Here is a 20,220-nt window from a genome sequence, read left to right as displayed (position 1 = left end):
AAGTGACAGAAGCTTACCTACGAGGGATCTCCTCATCAGCATATTTAACAGAGACCATGTAAGGCCCCTCCTGGGACGGGGTGTAGGTCACTGTGTGTGTGCCATCCCCATTGTCCACCACGTTCACCGGCTCCACCAGACCTGAGAACAGAGATGAGAGGGCTGAGGAACTGCCTGGCTTCCCCTTCACTCCACCTGGGCTGAGTTCATAAAGGATCACATTCATCCATGAGAGCTATTGGTTTCCACTGATAACACAAAGGCAAGCAGGCCATAATCAGAGGCCTAAGAAATCACAGGAGAGAGATTCCCCAATTCATAGTTGCAGAAATGACCCTAAGAGACACCTTTAGCTTTCTGTTGGCTGAACTACACTCAGTCGGACCTAGAGTATAATTAAGGAGACTGCCTGCACTTGTTGCTGGAGGGAATATGGTGAAGATGCTTGCTGCAGACATGCTATCCTTTCAAGCTGGTTAGGCATGCTTGGGAGGTGGCAATTTTACTCTACAGCCAAGAAAGGGTCAAAGAGTCCAGAACTCTGAACAGCAAAATTTAACCAATGGGCCAGCCAGTTAAAACTTGTATCCACCTTTGAGCAAAGACCATCATGGCAGCAGCATGCTGGGTGTAGGGTGCAGGGCACGTGAGGGTGCTAATCTCATGAGGGTGAGAGGGCTCTCAATGTGATATCTACAGGGGATGGTTAGAGATCACTTTAAAGCATAATCAAGGCATGCATTAGGTTGGTAGATTCTAGATGCCAGTTCTGAACATGAGTGTCAGGATGCGTCAAGTGAAGGGTAGATTAATCAAAGTGTGGCATACTCATTAAGCAATGCAGATGAGGCAGGTACAAGGCAATTTCAGAGGTAAGGCCAGCAAGAGGCATTCGGGTTACATAAATCAGAGCAGCAGCTAATAGGAAAATGCAAACCTGTCTCCATAAGGTCACCCTTCAGGTCCCGTTTAAAGAACTCTGACATGGCTTTCAAGGGGCTGAGCCTTGACTGGGAATCCGTCTCATCAGCTAAAATTAAAAGGCTGTTATTTCAGAGTCCTCTGTAATAGACGTAGATATCTCAGCAAAGCTTTTCTCTGTTTCTCCCCTCTGCCCTGCCCTGTCTCCCTCTCTCTCTGTCCTTCTACCACACACACACACACAGGTCTTGAAGCTCAGTAACTTTGTGGAATCAGATTCCAGCCCTATGACTTCATTTCCCCCAAAACTATTTCTGCTCTGAGCTTCAAAGGGCATAACCTCCTGCTGAACCCCATTAAGGAGAAAGTTCCTCTTCAAAGAAGGAAGCCCTCATTTGCCACTTCTGTGAAGCCAAGAACACATCACTGAGTAAAAATCCAGATAATTTAAGAAATTAGGCAGAGAATGGCACATTTTAAATGCTGGAAGAGGAAGTATGATCACCTACTGAAAAAGGTAAATTTCAACGTTCATCAGGGCTTGTCCCAAAGTGGCCTGCTAGCCTCACCCAACCCAAATTCCAGGCTGCAAAAGGGGAGGCCAAATTGCCAACAAAGCCCATTCCCCAAGAGACCACCTCTCTCCAGGGAGCTGGGACAATGACAAAGCTATGTGTCACATGGGCTGAGTATTGCTCATTTCCAGAAATTTGGGGTGTGTTCCCACATGAGCACCAAATCCAACACCCACGCAAATCCAGACCCACCCCAGTCACCTCACAAATGCTGAAACACATAATTAAGCAGTTGCGATAATTTTACATGTGAGAGCCCAGATACTACTTGCTTCATCCTGCTACTCTAAAAAAATAAAACAAAATTTTACAAAGACATTTAGGGTCATATTATTAAATGATGGAAAAGACAGGCCGCTAGAAAAATAACAGGCCTGCCAACTTTTTAAGCATAAACTTCTACTGTTTAGCTAGAACATGGAGCAATAAAGTAATTTAAGAAATTTCACTTAAAGTTCATGACTCAACTCAAAAGCAAAGTGCCTGCTCTGGGTCATGGCTGCCCCCGTCCAGGGCAGGTGAGTGTCAGCAGGAAGGCAGGATGTGTACTTACCTCGTGGGCCCATGACCCTCACTTCCAGTGGGGCCAGGCCGGCCTTGCTGCTGTCCACCGTGAAGGACTGCAAGACACGAGCTCGGACACCCGAGCCCAGCCCAGGGCCAGCGATCTTGACCTTGCTGGGGTCCACAACATCCTTCACAGGAACCCTGAAGGGGCTGCCTAGAAAAGAGGTCACAGGATTCTAAGTACAGCCCCCGCTAGTGCCTGGAGACCCGCCTTGTGTGCACCCAGAATTGCACCATTGCTCTACCCAGGCCCTCACTTACACCAGCTCCAGTCAGCTTCTCCTGCCTTGCTGTGTTGTGCACCCAAGTGCACCTACTGTGTACAGACATGGCGCCAGGTGCTGGGCCCAGAGTGCTTAACAGCTCTCCAGGAACCCCATGCAGGAGAAGGATGAGGTAAGCAAGTCACTGTAACATCATATACAACACATGTTGGGGATTTGTACAAGGTGTTGGTGGAGCACTCAGAAGACAATGAATCTGGTCTCTGGGAGACCAGAGGACGCTTTCCAATAACATATGAGACATATGGGTGAGCAGATGTCACTGAGAAGGGTATCAAGCAGAGGGATTGGCACGTGCAAAGGCATGGAGGTGAGGGAGAAGACAGGCTGTTGAAGGAACTGAAGGAGGATGCTGAGTGGTGGAAGGAAGGCACGGAGAGGACTGCAGAGAGGTGGGCAGGCCATGCGGTCCACATCCAACATCCTCTCCCATAAAAGGCTCCTCAGGGGCCCCTGGCCTCCTGTCCCTGCAATGTAGCCAGCACCGCCCTCCCACCACCACTCATGGCCTTCTTGGTTCCCTGGCCATTGGGTGAAGCCTTGCTTTCTCCCTGAGTGTAAGCTGTGGTCCCCCTGCATGGCTGACCCCACCGCTGACACTGGGGCCCTCTGACTCTTTGAGGGTATTGATTTTAAAGACTGATGAAACATGGGAAAGGCAGGGGGATTGGAATTCGAGAAAAGCACTAAACACAGAAACAGGAACTGGGCCAGGACCCTCATGGGATTCCTCTACCAAGGGAGACCAAGTAAGACCTCCCCAGAGGTGGGCCAGAAACAGGAACCCCAGCGTCCCCAGCACCATGCCTCAGGCTGCCAAGTCCATCACCAAGGGGCGACACCCATCTCCTGCAGAAGTTCTCATGCTCCCTGTGACGCCTGGCGGTTAACGATGTCTAACTGCCACAGAAGCCGAGGTCTCTCTGCTTTGTATCCTAGAACATTTGTACTTTGTAGAATCAGGGGTGGGAAATAACAAAGATCACACAAAGAACCAAGGCCCTGGCTTTTTTAACAATAGCAGGGCTTCAGTGGTATCTGATTTCTTGGCTAACTGAAATAAATGGCTGACCCTGGCAGAGACAAGCACCACGCTCCATGCTGGAGTTTAGTGAAACAAAAGGGAGTTTTATTTTAAAGAGAGACAGTTGAGGATTTCAGTGTCAAGAGGTGATGGCAATGAACTAGCTTTGAAGCCAATCTCCAAGTTAGCCTCCAATGGAAGTGGTCTGAACTCAGCATGAAGTAGCCAAGAACCAACAAGGTAACTTTAGGTCTAGAGTGGCAGATACCAGGCAATCAATGCCACTCTCCCGTTCTGTGCTCCAGGCAGACATGATCAATCAATCACAGCAGCCTTTCTTCCTGACGCACTCATCCCACTTAATCCAGTGGTCAAAACAGCCATCACCAACAGACCACAGCTGACCCACCAGAGGAAACCTGGATATGCCATTGGGGGTAAGACAGGATACTTTGTTAAAAATAACCCCTACTATAGGTTTGTGTCAGGCCAGGAAAAACCGGGCTAATATTTAACCAACCAGAATTTCTATGAAAGCAAATTAGAAGCTACCAGGTTGTTGAATGTTTCACAGCAGAACCTCACGCACTACCTTTGCTATGAAGCCTGACACTAAGACAATCAACCAACGCTTTACTGAATGACTCTGACTGGGAAAATTCTGGGGTCCAGGAGAAGTTGGCATTTGGCTCTGGGAGGCAAAAGAGCCTGAAAAATAAAAAAGAGGCACCATGTACATCTGATGAAGAAACCCTAAATGGGTCTCTTTCTGTTGTTATGCTCCAAGTTGGCCATTTGCTTCAAGCTTGTGCATCAGCCACAGGGGTCCAAGCTCTCACCCACTTCTGCAAGGGGAATTCCAAAGCTGATGGCATCCACCAGATTTTCTCAATAAAGTCAAAATAGTTTTGTTGCCTCCACTACCAGGAAATGCTCACCCCACTACTGTCTGTCTGGTGGGGGCCACCAGGTCATCTGCCCTGGCGACAGCCTTCCACCCATTCTCCAAGCTCTATTCTTCCATCCCATGAAGTGCACAGTTGCAAAACTCCAAAAGGTCCCCTTGGCTCTGTATTGTCCCTGAGCCCTGCTCTCTTTCTTTGTAAACACTAGGCAGGAAACTCACAGACGGCAGGAGCTTTGTCTTGTCTGTGGCTGAATTCTCCCTGACTAGTGATTATAGGAATTAAAAAATCTATATTGGAAGAGCTGCAAGGACAAGTTTGAGGAGAAATGTCATTTTAAATGAATTATGGCTTCAATGAACATCTGAGTAGAATGAGTTTGAGCTGAATGTCAGTGCTTTCTGATCAATGTGAAAAAGGAGGAGCGAGCGTGAGTGTGTGTACACATTTGCACATGATACGGGGAAAGAGCAGAGTCAGGAAAGCATGTGGTCAGTGGACACTCCAGCTTCCTGGAAGTCAATCCACAAACCTGAAAGTAGGGCCCTCAGCCTGCCCCTTCCTCTCTCTGTCTCATCCTGGCTTATGGCCTTCAGAACAACACTGCCCCACCCGAGGTTCCTCCTGCTCTCACCACACATGAGACAAGGCATAAGGTGGCTCAGGAGCAGCCCTGGAGTCCTTAGACTTCCGTCCACACCATACCACACACTCACCTACCCTTCTAGACGTGTGTTGGGTGGCAATCATTTCACTATATAAACAGAACTAGAATCTATGGAGATTCCCCTGCTGGAGCATGAAAGTTGGAGGACCTTTCACTATTTAAGTCATATTTTTTTAATGTTTGAATAATTTATAGCAGTGGTTCTCAATTACAGGTGATTTTGTCCCCTAGCGGATATCTGACAATATCTGGAGACATTTTTGGTTGTCACAAAATGGGCTAAAAAAATACAATGCACAGGAAATTATTATTATTATTCCTATTTTACAGTAAGTGTACATACTACATCATTAAACAGAAATTAATATATAAGAACTTGAGCTTGTGTGTCATTATCAGCTACCAGGACTGTCAATGGAAAACAGAAAACAAGATGTGTATAAGACGAATAAGAACTAACCACAAAATAAAGTGGAGATTTTCAACTTTGTAAAGATCTTTCCTTTAAGATCTAGGTCCTTCAACATGTGAATAATCATTTTCAGTTAAAACTCCAAGCCAATGCTTTTTGGCATAATACTGGTTCTCTTAGGAGTTGGGATATTCTTGGAGATGCATCCCTAAGGAAAATTCTCCCTTTGCAGCTACTGCAAATATCAGACAGTTTTTCCCATTCAGTGAGATAAGCAAAATCAAACCCGCTTTCATGCAAAAATCAGTTATTCTTCGGGTGCCCTTCAGAAGGATAGCTTACCAGGGATGTGGGCTCCTCCATATGTGATATTCACGTCGTAATCCCCTGGAGCAAAGGGGATGTACTCAGCACTGCAACTGCCATCTTTGTTGTCTCTGCAGTTTATCTTTGACTCCGACGGTCCCTCGACAGTTATGCCAAGACCCCCAATTCCTGCCCCTCTGGAAAGTGTGAGTAAAAAGGCCAAGTTGTACTAGTGGTTCATGCCAGTCTGCTGATTTCCAAAATTCCTTTAAAATCCCTCTATAAACTATCCCATTTCGCCAACCAGACTCAACAACTGTGATACCTCTCACACAGGGAATTTCTCAACAGTGTAATATAAATAAAAACAGCTTCAACCCTTCCTTTGCAATGCTTATCCTTCACTGTTGCATTGGCTGGGTCTGAAAGTACAATTCAGGTATGAGACTTGTGACCAGTTTTAATAGGAATACTTCTAATATTTCACTTAAATATGAAATTGGCTCTATATTTTTGAATTATCAAGTTAAGTAGCTTCCATCTAGTCCTGGTTTGTTCAGCAGTTTTATGACTATTATCAAGTGCTTTTTGGTACTTTTAAAAGCATACTTGGTCTTTCTCTGTAATATATGTCTCTATGGAAGAGGACGCCTCACATATGAAATACAAAGCCTCTCAAAAGTTGGGAGACCATGATACGTATGTAGAATACACCTATAAAACTTCCTGAAAGCAGTTAAACTACTTAGGGCTACTCCTTTTACAGAGTCAACACACAGATCCCAGGACCTTGCTTACCTGGTAACCACAGTAAAGACATTGGGTTTGTTGGTAAAGGCCTCTTTCAATCCAGGTCCTTGAGCTTGAACCCGAGATGGCTGGCAGCCTTCAGTTACAGCCACTTTAAAGGGACTGTTTGGGATGGGCACATCATCATATGTCACCTCCACTACATGGAGGCCTGTTCAAAACAACATATAGAAACATATTTGCACAGGAGTCACTTATTTGTGGCAAATAATACTCTAGCAGTCAAGTCTATGTGCTATCCCATGTTATTCGAAAAGAACAGGTTTAACAAACAGCAAAGTTGGTATGATTTGATTTTTTTAAAAAACACCAACTGTTTGTGCTTTTGTTCACTTGGCAGTCACATACCACCCCCCATCCCCCAACACACATGCAAGGCCTCTCCTCCAAGCAAATATCACCAAGTCTATTTTCAAGACAGTCATCTTAAACACACCATCCTGATTTGAGAAAACTCCACCTAGTCGCTAACCAAAAGACAAAGAGAAACCCATGAAATAGAACAGACAAGCATCCACAAAAAGAAAGTGAAAATATCTATACCATAAAGTTTAGGGATTATATATCCAGATAATGAGGACATATGGCGCTTTTTTTTATGCTTTTATGATTTATCAAAATTTTAAATTAAAAAAAATTAATTTTAAAATTTAAATTCCTAATATTCAAGAAAGAAATTAATTATGTTAAAAAATCGCACAGGGAATTCCTTGGTGGTCCAGCGGTTAGGACTCCATCCTTCCACTGCTGGGGGGTTGGGGTTTGATCCCTGGTCGGGGAACTAAGATCCCACAAGCCACGTGGCGTGGCCAAAAATAAATAAATAAACAAAATAGGAGGTAAAAATTAAGGGAGAACTTTCCCCCTTCAGGAAAAAAAAACTGCACAAACGAGCAACATGCCATGACATCACCCCATAACCTGCTCAGATGAGGCTGAGGCTAAACACAGCCCAACTGTTACACAACAGGGCCAGCAGGCCAGGCACTGAGCAGGCAGGTGGTTCTGTTCGGGAAAGAGGTTTCCACATTTCGCAGTCACTTTGCACATGCTTCTGCTGAGACGGTCAAAGCACGTGGGGCAGGAGTTAGCACCAGCCACCAGGAGGAAGCAGCCCAGCAGAGCTCTGAAAGAGGGTCATGTTCCAAGGAGAAGTCAACTCACCTTTCTCGAAGGGCGTGTATTCCAGCTGGTAGGTCCCATCAGCATTGTCTGTGACGAAACACTCGGTGGAGGCCCCTGAGGGGTTGGCAATATGGGCCTTGATGTGGTCGCCTCCGACCTGCGTCAGGGGCCGTGAGTCGACCGTGAAGTCGGTGGTGGCTTCCCGAAACACATCTGCAGAGCAATCACACAGATAAGAATGTCGCTGTCACCTCAGTTTCAGGAGCAAACCCAAGAGCCAAGGTTCTTGGCACTTCAGAACACACTAATTTAGGTGACAGCAGACAACCGGTTTCTCTGACTCAGAATCAGGAATATTAATGCCTCCCCACCTTCAATCTCCCTGGCAAAAGAAGCTTCTGCCTAAGCCAAGTAACAACACAACTGCCTGCACACTTCTTGGGACAAAGGTGGGATCTAGGACAGGTTAAAGGCTGAAGACAGCAAGTGTGGTATTAGCCAGCAGTACATTTTAAACCTTTTTTAGATAAGTGCCAAAAATGCAATATGTTGTGTTTCCACATTTAAAAAAAAACAAACAAACAAGATTTCTGGCTTTGCCAGGAAAAAAAAAAAAAAAGGGAAAATCTGCTGACAGTGTTGGGAGTGTGAAGAAACAGAAAGCCGGGGTTGGGCAGCAGAAACAGCACATGCTCACCCCTTCACTCTGCTCCCCTCTACTGCTCTCTGATGCAGAGACCACAGGTGAGTTTTCTTCTACCTGGCCCGACCCCTACCGGCATTTGAGTTTGCAGCCCTGACTCTCTGAGCTTCTGGTGAGCCCCTGTTACTTTGGCGGCCACCCTCTTTTTCATGAAACCCACCTTTTCCTTCTATTCCTGGCCCGAAGACTTTGACCCTGCTGGTGTCCACGGCAGGCTCCACCTTGACCCTGGCGGGGAAGTGCGGTACAAGCTCACCGCCGTACTTCATGGTCAGTGTGTACATGCCGGCGGTCAGGGGCACGTAGGTCACCGCGTAGGTGCCGTCTTTGTTGTTCTCGATACAGACTTCGGCTTTTGCCCCCGAGTCCGAGACGGCTTCCAGGCCCAGGGCCCCTGGCCCTGCTTCTGAACAGTCCACGCTAAGCAGCCCTGCCTCGCCCACTTTCCCATGCTCCAGCCCTGGGCCCGATGCCATGACTTTGGAGGGGTCAAACGGCATTTCAATGTCGGCTTTGAAGGGAGAACCAGGTATGTGGACTTCTTCAAAGAGGATGTTGACGAAGTACTCTCCGGGCTTTGTTGGGAGGTAGGAGACGGAGCAGGTCCCGTCGCCATTGTCCGAGCATTCAATTTTGGCCTCACAAGGACCTTCCACGGTTAGGCCCAAACCTCCAGTTCCAGCTCCTTTGGTGTCGATGGTGAACTCGGCAGGCTTGCCCACAAGACCACCTTCAAGGCCAGGACCGTGGGCCTTCACCTATTTGGACAAAGAATAAAAATCAGACTCTGCCCGAAACTGGTATCGCTGCTCAGCCAGCACCGCTTTCAACAGCCAAGCCTGCCATCAGCAGTGAACTGCCCCTCGATGAAGTGGTCCTTCTCCATGGGGCTTAACGTGTCACACACACTCACCCACAGCACTGAGTTACAGCCACACGCAGTGGATGCTGCAAACAGCTGAGAAAGGGAGACCTGGCTGTGAACTCATTCAACACGGAAAGGCACGGCAGAGGCATGGCTCTCCTCTCTCCTGCCAGGCTTGGCTCGAGGGCTGGAGCTGGACACCTAACATCTAGTCCAACAAACACACTCGGGTTTCCTGGGTTGAACACTCACTGAATGGCTTTCATGGATCTCACTGTTGCTTTGGCTGCTATACCTCCCTCAACAAATTCTGAATAATAAAAAACTGAACTATAATGGTGAATACATGTCATTATATGTTTGTCCAAACCCATGGACTGTATAACACCAAGAGTGAACCCTAATGTAAACTATGGACTTTGGGTGACAACGATGTTGACGTATGTTCATCCACTATAACAGGTGCACCACTCTGGTGGGCAATGGTGATAATGGAGAGGTTATGCATGAGTGGGGGAGGCGGGATGTGGGAAATCTCTGTGCCTTCCTCTCAATTTTACTATAAACCTAAAATTGCTCTAAAGAATAAAGTCTAATGAAAAAATTAAAAAACGAACAAACATTAAAAAAAACCAATTGCTTTTAAAAGAGGGAGGGGATGAGGCTTTCATCTCTTATTCAACAAATAACACAGTTTTATAGGATTCATGCCATTTAAAACACTGGAAATATTCTAAAACCCTTGATTCAGGGCTACTAGGAAGAAATGATAATGAGAAGAATATATTTTTATACTTCATTATAATAGCTCACTGTGTGTGCCAGATGTCAGACTGAGGCCTCCACACCCACCATCTGACCTCGCCCTTACAGGCTCACTTTGAAGCAAGTACCGTTACCATGCTGACAAATGAAGGACAGGAGTCCCTCACCAAAGCCTCACAGCCAGAGCGAGAGAAGGAGTGGGGCTGGGACCCAGCTGCCGAGGGGACCCTTCATGCTGGATTGTAGGAGAGAGAACTACGGAGAACGGGCTTTCATCACAAAACAATTTTCTAAAGGTCTTTGCTGGGCAGAACCAGAGGACTAACTATGTGTTATTATCTGCCAACAGAGGACAAGTTCTGGAACAAAAATGAAAGCTGACCTTGGTGGGATCGGGCGGCAGCGAGGCCTCCACCGTGTAAGGGCTCCCGTGCACGGGGTGTCCATCGTAGGTCACGTCAACAGCATATAGCCCTTCCTCCCGGGGAATGTACTTGGCCGTGCTGCTCTCCCGGCCCGTCATGGGCGCCACCAGGCACGGCACAACCTTCCTCGAGGGGCTCAGGATCGTCACGTCCAGCTTCCCCTGACCTCCCGCTCCCCTGGTGTCAATGGCGAACTCCTGATCCTTCCCAACTTCGACTCCTGGAAAAAAGGAAACAAGCCAAAGGGATGAGCTGACCCGGCAGCAAAAACACAGCTGAGAGCAGAGATGGTTCCTTGGACACAGGACGTTTTCTCAGCCTCTAAAACAAACACTGGCTGATGCAGGACAAGAGGCAAGACTAAGAAGAATCACCATTCTGGTCTCAGTAACAACCAGTACAAGAACATTAATTAATTCCTTATGATAATAATAATGATAGTCATCATTCACTGAATGCATTTTACATACCAGGCATGAGGACGGCACATCATCTCCTTTCATTTTCAACACAACGCTACAGGGTATTTCTTAGTAACCAAGGAATTTAACAGATGGGGAAACTGAGGCTCACGGGGGTTAAGTGACTTGCCTGGGGTACATACATATCCAGCAGACCACAAAGCTGGGACTCAGATCTAAATTTACTGGACCCCATGATCTGCAGTAAGTTATAACCTGATACTGTTGTCTCTTCTTTAATTACTTTTGGTGTTAACTTTATATCAAAACACTCCCAGAAGCCAATGTTTTATTTACTAATTCTTGGCAGCAAATTCAATCCTACCGCCAAGAACGCAAAAGTCACAGGGTTGGCCAATGCAGAGGCACTGAAGCAAGCCCTGAGAATTGACTCTCTGTATCGTGCTGATACGTGAAAGGTCTTTGCAAAGCAGGGCCACAGAAAACCCATGTGTTACATTTGACAAAAACAAGGAAAGGACTTTGAACCAAAACGAAAGCACTGGGAGCCTAGGGTCCCCACCACAACCCAGGGAGGTCCTGACTTGGGCAATACAGGGCCTGCCAAGATGAACAGTATCAAGCCACAAGCAAAGAGGCCTCGGAGCGCCACATCCCAAAGACTTTTCCTAATTGGCACCATACTTTTCCTAGTTTGGAGTCAAAACCCTCGGTGCCTTGGAGAAAGGAGTAACAAGGAGACATGTTAAGGATTAGACAGTGACTATTCTTATGCTCAGAGCTGGCTGCTGCCAAGGAACAAAAACCAACATCGGCCTCTTGCTTCAGAGCCCCCAGAGCTGGGAGCTGGCCTCACTCACAACTCGTACATTTGGGTCACAGGGCACTGAAGGTGCTCACCGAGGGTCCCGCTGAGACCTGGAGAAACCCATAGAACAAGAGGCCTGCCCTGAGGGTGTGCACAGAGCCCCACGTGACCCTGAAACCAGGAGACCATGTGTCACTGAGGTGCGGCCAGGCGGCGGCCATGCCAACAAGATGGAGGTGTGAACGTTCTCTAAGATAACGCTGACGCAAAAAGGCAGGCTGAAGACCTATGGGGATTGCAAGGTAACTTTAGTGCAAAGTAAGTGTTGCCAAACATTTTCTGCTGGCACTAAGTATGTACAGATGCAGAAAGAAGATGTGGAAGGACAGAAACTGAACTGGTAACTTTGGTTAACCCTAGGGAGTGGGAGAGGTAATGCTTCAAGTAGAACATACTCTTGTCTGTGATGTCTTTTAGACGAAAAATGGATTTTTGTATGACCTGTGTAAAAAATACTTTTATGATCACGTGTTAAACTTGAGAAGCTGAGTGATAAGTACATCAGTGTTCATATTGTACTATTCTCTTTACTTTTTCATTTATTCATTCAGTTATTTCATTTATTTAAATGAGCTTGTACTAATAAGATACCTGACAAGCTAAAGGAATATCCAGACTGGGGTGGGGAAATGCACCGTAGTTGTGGTTTCTGAGAGCCCGGAAGTTGGCTCTTATGCTTGACCCTGATGTGGATTTAGTGGCCCAGGAGTGTTGGCACAATAGAAATTTGTCAGAGAGCAACATGCCCCAAATTCTCTGTCATAAAAACTTTCTGCTGTGATGCCAGCAGTTACCGAGGGCTGACTATGAGCCAGCTCCTGAATTATTAGCTCATTTAATTCTCACAATATTCCCATGAGTATTCTTCCCCCACCTCCACAGAACAAATGAGAAAACGGAGGCTTGGTGAGGTGAAGGGGCAGGTAGGGTCACAGAGCTACTCCACGGGACAGCCCTAATTCAAATCCGTCTGTCCGACTGCAAAATCTCATATGGCAGAATTTGCTTCTCTGCAAATTGTCTTTGAAGGGAATCTAACTGCTCTTCAATGGCCCATCTCCCCCAGTCATTCATGACGCACTTACTGTTTTCCAGCCCATTAATTTTTATCCTGCTCAGATCCAGCGGAGCGGCCACGCCCACCGTGAAAGGGCTTTTAGGGATGGGATCGCCACCGTATGTAACCAGAACCTGCATGCTGCCCTGGAATGAGAGAGAAAATCGAGGACACGTTTGGGTACCAACATCCTACTTTGCTGTTTCAACCTGCCTTCCAGGTCTTTCATTCTTCCCAGAGACAAAGGGTATAAGACTCCAGCAGATTCAGAAAGCATCTCAGATATATTTCTCTAAGTTTTTGGCTCCATGGCAAGAATGACAGAGAAATCAGATGAAAAAGAGCAACTAACAACAACAGGGACAGCTTAATGAGCACACCATGCTCGTGCTTTTAAGCATTTCCTTGATTCAATCTCAAAACGGTCCTAAGAGGGCGTTCCCACTGTCCTTACCATTTTTCCAGGAGATGAAACTACAGCTCAGGAAGGTAAAATCACTTGCCCCAGTGCAAGAGCGAGACCTCATGCCCATGGCACCCAAACCTGAGTCAGTCCTAGCCGCTCTGCCATGTTACCTCCCCACCCAGCTAAACACCCAGCCCTGGCCATAGGCAAAGCAGGGAGGCCTGGGGGTCTCTAACTGAACAAAATCTTTTGTCTCCATGTCCTGGGATTTCAGGCCACTAGGCTGTGAAATGAATTTGCAAGAGTTTGCCTGGGGCTGTTCTGAGACCACTGCACAGTATCGAAACTCCCGCATCTATGGCAATGAAAGAGAAGTTGCCAGTGTGAAGGCAGGCTGAGCCTGTGGGCTTGGCAGTCCCCTCGCCAGCAGCCCCGTGGCCATGGAGGCACAGCGCGGCCAGTCCTGGCCCACTTGCTCCTGGCTTCCTCTCTCCACGGTCGGCTGAGTCCCCTCCCTCCAAACCAAGGCTCCATGAAAGCCCACAGCTGTCTCAGTAGATTAAGGCCCTCCTCACCTCAAATGTCTGGGCATCACGTAAGAGGATGTGGGAAGGGAAGAAGCAAGGGGGAGGGAGGGATGATTCCTTGCAGGAATACAGAGGGCTCGCCAGAATTCAGTCCCTGCTGAAAGCTGTCACGGACCAAGTGTTAAAAGGGTGTAGCTTTTGGCCTATGAATATTTTCTCACATTCCTTGTATAATAAAGAAGGAGGGAAAAGACAAGACAAAAATTAGTTGCATCAATGAAGGAGGGAGGATTGATTTTCCAGGATGTATTAGCACTGCACACAAAACCAATGAGCCCCCTGCCTCGAGAGTATAATATCTCATGGTAAGAGGTACGTGGTCACATTCAACGGAGCAGGGGCTGGTTTGTTGCTTCAGGCCTCAAGGCATTGCCAACATGCCAGCTCTTCCCGAGGGTATGCCCCCAAACCCCGAACTCCTCGAGGGCTAGGCCTCCCAGCTAACCAAGGGTTCTGGAAAAACCTTCTCCACCACCCACTAGAATTCAGGAGACCACTTCTCTGGAGTGCCAAAGGAGCGAGGGGAAAATCCTCTTTCAGTTAAGCCCATCTGTCCCATAAAAGAAAGCATATTCTCATTACCAGTTATACAAAACATAACAAAACTGAGACAGGAAATTAACTGTACCTTAAATAACCTAATGAGGGGGAGGAAGAAAGCTTGGAGATTTACACCTGCGATGGCCTGCAGCATTTCAAGGTTTCCTCTGAGGTCCCAGCCAAGGAACGGCCTATGCATTTGCCCCAGGAGGCTAGGAAGTGAGGGAGGTCTGAGCAGTGATCACCAGTGCATTTCAGAGACTTTGCTGATGGCCACACAGTTGTATTTTATTTTATTTATTTTGGGGCCACACCACGCAACACGCGGAACTTCCCCGACCAGGCATCGAACCCGCGCCTCCTGCAGTGAAAGCGCGGAGTCTTAACCACTGGACCGCCAGGGAAGTCCTGCCAGATGGGTTTATCCTCTCCCCTCCAGGCTTCTGAGACCTTCATCTCATTCTGCACGAGACACACGAGGACAGGACCGAGAAAGCTACCCACAGCCCCCTCCTCCAGAGACCTCTGTGACAGCCATGGCCACCAACATTAATAACCTTTCAAGGGAGGGACCGTTCTCCTGTGAGGCCCAGTGAGCTCCGGGGGCTTCCTAAAGGCGCCACAGCAGCATGTGGAGTTCTCAGCTCCCAGTGGCTCCTGACTCGGCATGTCGGGGAGCTGCGGCCACCGGCTCCTCAAACCACTCTGTTCTGGGAAGCTTGGGGTGAGAAACTGAAGTCACTGAGGCCACAGACAACCCAAAGCACAGAAGGCAAAACCCTCCAGGGAAACTGTCGTTGTATAATGGCCCTTCTACCTTTGACCTCTGGGCGGGTCTTCAAGCCCCAGCCCAAGAAGTCCACTCCCCTCTAAGGCAAAAACTCTGACCACTGTCTTCCAACAAGAACTCGATCAACCAGCAACGTCCATCACTGGTCCACGGCAGGCAGGTGAGCTGTGGACTGGGGCCCTGCAGGGGACAGCAGCCGCCCGCAGGTGTCACTGAGCAAAGAGCCAGCAGTCGGGTGGGGGCCGCAGTGCCTCACACAGCAGCCCGAAATCTGAGGGTTAAGCATTCACACTAAGCCAGGATCCACCCTTGTCTCTCCACACACACTCAACAGCTGCATTTCTGGAAAGTTCCAGCCTCTTAATCCCTAAAACCACCACAAGAAGGTGCTCCTGTGGGCAGCGACCTGAAAAGTAACCCCGTGCGGCTTTCTGGGCTGACCCAAATCTCTTAACCACATCCAAGAGCAGAGCTCAAATGGCACGCTTATTTCACCCAATCCTGAGCTGTTAGCTGCTCTTCAGAAAAGAGAGTTCAAAGTAGAATGAGGATGTGTCAGCCCCACTCTCCAACCAGATTACAAAGTTCTCATGTTGTTTCTGCTTGTGAGTTGAGGCTCCACTTCGTTTATTCACCCATTCGGCCATAAATCATACAAAGCATTTACAGCACCAGACCCTGTGCTTGGGGCTGAGAATGGAAAGATATATATGACATGATTTCCTAACCTTGGAAACTCACAATCTAAGAGTAGAGATTTAATCTGTTTTCTTTGCCATAGAGAAACAGGCAGAATTGCAAGTTGCCCAAATAATAAAACAGTAAACCTCACTCTAAACAACAAACGAGAGGGGTGGGAGAGGCACCGTGGAGTCATCGCAGTAGAGGCTGGGACTGACGGCATTTGCACAAATAGCCCCAAGAGGCCACCAAGGAAGCCAACAGCCCTCAGACCTGCTACGACCAGACATATGGATGAACTTGACCTTGGGGTGACTCTGGAGTAAGGCGCCTCCCACTCTAGCTACATTTCAAATGTGACAAAACAGGACTGGGCTCCCGACCTCCACCTCCACCTCGACTGGCAGCTGGGAGCATCCAGGGCATCGGGTTCTAAAGTCCTTTCTGGGGGTGCAGGTCAAAACCTGAGGCTGTCCTGATGTCTGCAACTTACTTTCTAGCAACTCAGCCGAAACACAAAAAGGTATATAGGATCAAGAGTCTCAAAACGTTTTCAGAAGAGTCTTGTGATCTTGACCAGTGATCATGGCCATGCTTTCTGGTACCTTCTCCTAAGGAATGTGGAGAATTGGCAACAAAGATGCTATCAAGCTGGTGTTGCCAGTGGTAAGGCTCCCATCAGCCCTGATAAGCATCACTAGGAAAATAATTACCTAAATAATTAGCACTGAGCAGCCTGATGAGAAAACAGTATTCATCTACAAAAGTTTTCATTTTACCATTACTAATAATGAACCCTCATTAGGGTAAAGAGAAACCACAGGAAGAAGCACATGTGGAGATAAAGGGCCACATAAGAACCTGCCCTAGAGAACCTCGCACTGCCAGGCAAGTTCTCATAGTAAAGATTCCATCTCCAAGCATGTGTAGCCCCCAGTGCAGGGGGGACACCCACACCACTCCCTCATCCTCACTGTACCCCTCATTCTTTCCCACTACACTCTGGCCAGGTCCTCACTGAGAGAGCCCAGGGCAGAAGTGATGCTTTTCAAACAGTGCTTCTGCAGAAAGCATCTCCCTTCCTCTCTTACAAATGGCATTTCTCACATAGGGGGACTCTTCTTCAAGAATGAAGGAATCTCAGAGGTTTGGAGTGACTGTTTAGAACACTATGCGTAAGTGGGAGAATCCTGGCTTTTCTATAGGAGCTCCCCAGACCCTAGACGTGTAGCCATAAATCAAAACAAAATTTTAAATAAGTAAACATGAATTCATACAGAGAGGTAGATTTTTAGGCCCTTATTGCCTAAAACAACCAGAGCAAAGCAGCCGGGATGACAAAATCCCGTCTGTATTCCTGTATTTTGTAAAAGGGAATAATTTAGTGCTTGAAGTACCATTTCGGGCTTGAGGGACTAAAGGCTCCTTGAGAAAGACCCCACTGCACCACCTCGTAAAAAGGGTAAACTAAGGCAAAAGGGCCAGCAAGGACAAAGGCGTGGCAATTCTTTCCCTGTGAGTAATTAATAAAACACTAAAACCAAGAACGGAGGTGGGAAATGGGGGTGGGAAAGAACAACTAGCTTCCTGCTTGTTCCTGGGGAATCCTCCAGGCCCTCCTGGTAGAACCGATCAGGCTCTTTGTCAGCGTTCCCAGAGGGGTTCAGAAGGAAAGGGGGAATCTCCTCCTGCCACAGAGCAGCACAGGTCAGAGCACAGATTACCCCCCGGGTGTCCAGAGCGACCCAGCCCAGCACCGGGTGGGGAGGGGCCCTACCTGTTGGGTGGGCGTGTATTTAACGGTGTGGGAATAGTCGTAATTATCAATGATGTCCAAATCCTTCACGGCGTCACCAGGAAGGGGGCTGCTGAACTGCACGTTGAGGGGGGCTTTTCCGGCCCCTTTGGTGTAGACAGTGAAGTGGGTCGGTTTCCCGTTTTCCACACCTGGGAGGGGACAGTGAAGTGAGGAGACAGGCCCAGCTGGAGGGGTTTCACTTTTAGCACCAGTCTGACAGGTTCATCAGCACCGGCTTCCGCAAGGCAGTAGGCGGAGACAGGGGCTGGCGTTCGGCCAGCGGCTCAGCTGAGCAGGGCCCCTGCTGAACTGGAGCCCCAACAGAGCCCCTGCTCCGGGGGAGGTAAGTCACTCATGGCCCTGGACCAACCATGCCCACTGCGCCTCCAGGGTGACCTCATGCACACATGCCATCTTACCTGCTTTGCTGAGCCCCGGGCCTTCTGCCTTCACTTTGCTGGCGTCGTGGGAAGGGTCGACTTTGACTCTGAAAGGGCTGGCGGGAATTTCCTGTAGCAGAGACACTGTCTCAGTAGGAAAGTCCCTGAAGCCACTGCCTGAGCTTAGCCTTCTGCCCAAAGCAAAGGAGGAGACCTCAGCATGACTTCCACTCTAGCAGATGGTGAGCAACTTCCGTTACCATTGGTCAAGTCTTCAGGCGCTAGCATCAGGTAAGGGCCATCAGTGGTCACTCGTGAATACCTGGATCCCTGACATCACAGCTAAAGGATGGGTTTCCACAAACCACTCTGACAACTCTCAGCCTTTAACACCAAATGCTGAGTACTTAGGATACAAAATACTACCAAGAATAAAACCCCAAACAACAATAATACATGGGGTCGGAGGAAGGAAAGGGACATTCCTCCAGGGACAACAGAGAGCTAGGGTTTGAGGAATGCAAGGAATTGATTATAAATGCAATGATTGTAATTCTTCAAAAAGAATCTTTCAGAATAAAGGCAGAACAGGTTAATTGGATGAAGCCAACTCAAGACCAATACCTTTAAGGCACAGAACTTTCTCCTGAGCTCCCTGTCTTTATGTAAGATGAATTTGAATCACCAGGATTCCATTATTCCCTGTTTTAGGGTACTGCGCCTCCTTGTCTTCATTAGCACATGTAAATATGAATTCTATCTGAAATTCAAAACCCCTCCCCCTAGAAAAGTTTAAAGCCTGAGGCCAAGGTCATCATTTCAGAGAAAGTATAGAACACATCTAGAAACTAATTATGTTTCATTCAAAAACCAGATGAAAGTTTGTAATGATCCAATTTCTTTCTAGAGTCTGGCTTTTAACCACTGACTACACGGCCCCACTTTTGCTAGAAAGTGGTACAATTTTAGTTCTGGGTGTGTTTGTTCCTTCTTGGTTTTAAGGAAGCAGAGAGGAAAACTATTGGGCAGAGTTCTCAAGACACCTTCCCTGTTGCTAAAAGAAGCAAAAAGGAAATATGAACACAGGTGGCCAGAAAGAACCCAAGTCCAAACACACACCTGAGAGGCAAAGAGAACTTTGATAGTGTATCGCCCGGCGGCAGGAGGCACATATTTGACAGTAAACGTGTCATTGGCGTTGTGAATAATGTCAAAATCCACGTCTTCCTCATCGTCGCTTAACACCCGGGCATCACATTTAATGCCAACGCTGACATCACCTGGAACAGACCAGCTTATTAGCACCGGTTTACGAGAAACAGCATGCCCCATGCAATCACTTCCAGCTCAGGCTCACACCCCAGAAAAGCAACTGGGAAGTTTCCAGTAAGAAACCTGAGAAAGGGATGGTGTTTAAATAACGGTTTTGCAGACAGGATGGAGGATTAGCAAAGATATCACCATGGAACTGACACAGAGGCTCATCAGAGGAACAATTACCTGTTCAGGTGGATTAATATCTCCTGGTTCAAAAGTTCATTACCCATGAAATGTTACAAAGAGAACTTCCTTCCCCAAGAAACAACAAGCACTGAGCTGGGTGAAGCCCCCTCTCACCTTCGCCAGCCTCGGTACAGTCCACTGTGAAGTGAGTAGGCTCGTGTGCCTTCAGTCCACTTCTCTCCACTCCTGGCCCAAACACTTTGACCTTCTGGGGATGGCTACCCTGCCTGATGTTGACCTAGAGAGGACAGGGAGAAAAGTTGTAATCAAGTTCTTCTCCCCGTGGACCCAGTAAAGACAATGTCAGTTGTTAGAATGTTATACTTCTGGGCAATCTACAGCACTCGGCCCTATGGGCCACTCCATCTTCCAAGGCCCACCAAGCATGGGTCTTTCCATATATTTGCCTTGGCCATCAAGCATGGAGTCCAGACTGGCCTCAGGACTGGGCTTTTTCATTACCACGACCAAGGTTTCACCTCACAACCTACCCTGTAAGGGCTGTGCGGGACGTTGACACCTCCCCAGACCACGGCAATGGTGTGCTTGATGGGCTTAACCGGGGTGTACGAGCAAGCGTAGGTGCCATCCATCCGGCTCTTCATCTGGATGTCAATGGGCTGGCCGTCCCCGTCCTGCAAAAGGGCAGAGGCTAAGAACAGAGCTGACCCTCACACTGTCTCTATCCACTGTGGCCTCCCAAGACAACCAAGTCACTGGTCACTCATCCCACAAAATTTCATGGAGCACCTATGATAGGCCATGTTCTCACAATACAATGAACACAAGTGATAAAACACTACATGCATTTATACATTTTTAATTACTAAGAGA

General features: G+C 47.8%; 1 protein-coding gene across 6 annotated transcripts in view; it reads right to left on the bottom strand.

Annotated features, from left to right (window-relative positions):
* Positions 1-20,220, bottom strand: part of FLNB (filamin B) — a 139,558-nt gene that overhangs the window by 35,570 nt on the left and 83,768 nt on the right. For 3 of the 6 annotated variants that reach the window (XM_036870396.1, XM_036870397.1, XM_036870398.1), the window contains exons 14-27: positions 19,878-20,021; positions 19,501-19,624; positions 19,003-19,163; positions 17,923-18,013; positions 17,483-17,652; positions 12,730-12,847; positions 10,312-10,574; positions 8,460-9,057; positions 7,636-7,809; positions 6,460-6,622; positions 5,698-5,858; positions 2,050-2,217; positions 938-1,030; positions 18-141 (exon numbers count right to left, since the gene is read on the bottom strand). In XM_036870396.1, the coding sequence (XP_036726291.1) occupies positions 18-141; positions 938-1,030; positions 2,050-2,217; positions 5,698-5,858; positions 6,460-6,622; positions 7,636-7,809; positions 8,460-9,057; positions 10,312-10,574; positions 12,730-12,847; positions 17,483-17,652; positions 17,923-18,013; positions 19,003-19,163; positions 19,501-19,624; positions 19,878-20,021 (2,552 nt within the window). The remainder of the gene's footprint in view (positions 1-17; positions 142-937; positions 1,031-2,049; positions 2,218-5,697; positions 5,859-6,459; positions 6,623-7,635; positions 7,810-8,459; positions 9,058-10,311; positions 10,575-12,729; positions 12,848-17,482; positions 17,653-17,922; positions 18,014-19,002; positions 19,164-19,500; positions 19,625-19,877; positions 20,022-20,220) is intronic. The other 3 variants (XM_036870399.1, XM_036870400.1, XM_036870401.1) reach the window with 1 other exon arrangement.

Source organism: Balaenoptera musculus, chromosome 11, assembly GCF_009873245.2.
Source record: "Balaenoptera musculus isolate JJ_BM4_2016_0621 chromosome 11, mBalMus1.pri.v3, whole genome shotgun sequence".
In the NCBI taxonomy this organism is placed as follows: Eukaryota; Metazoa; Chordata; class Mammalia; order Artiodactyla; family Balaenopteridae; genus Balaenoptera; species Balaenoptera musculus.
The sequence above is the reverse complement of the archived record's forward strand: the minus strand, read 5'-3'. Positions and strand labels throughout refer to the sequence as shown.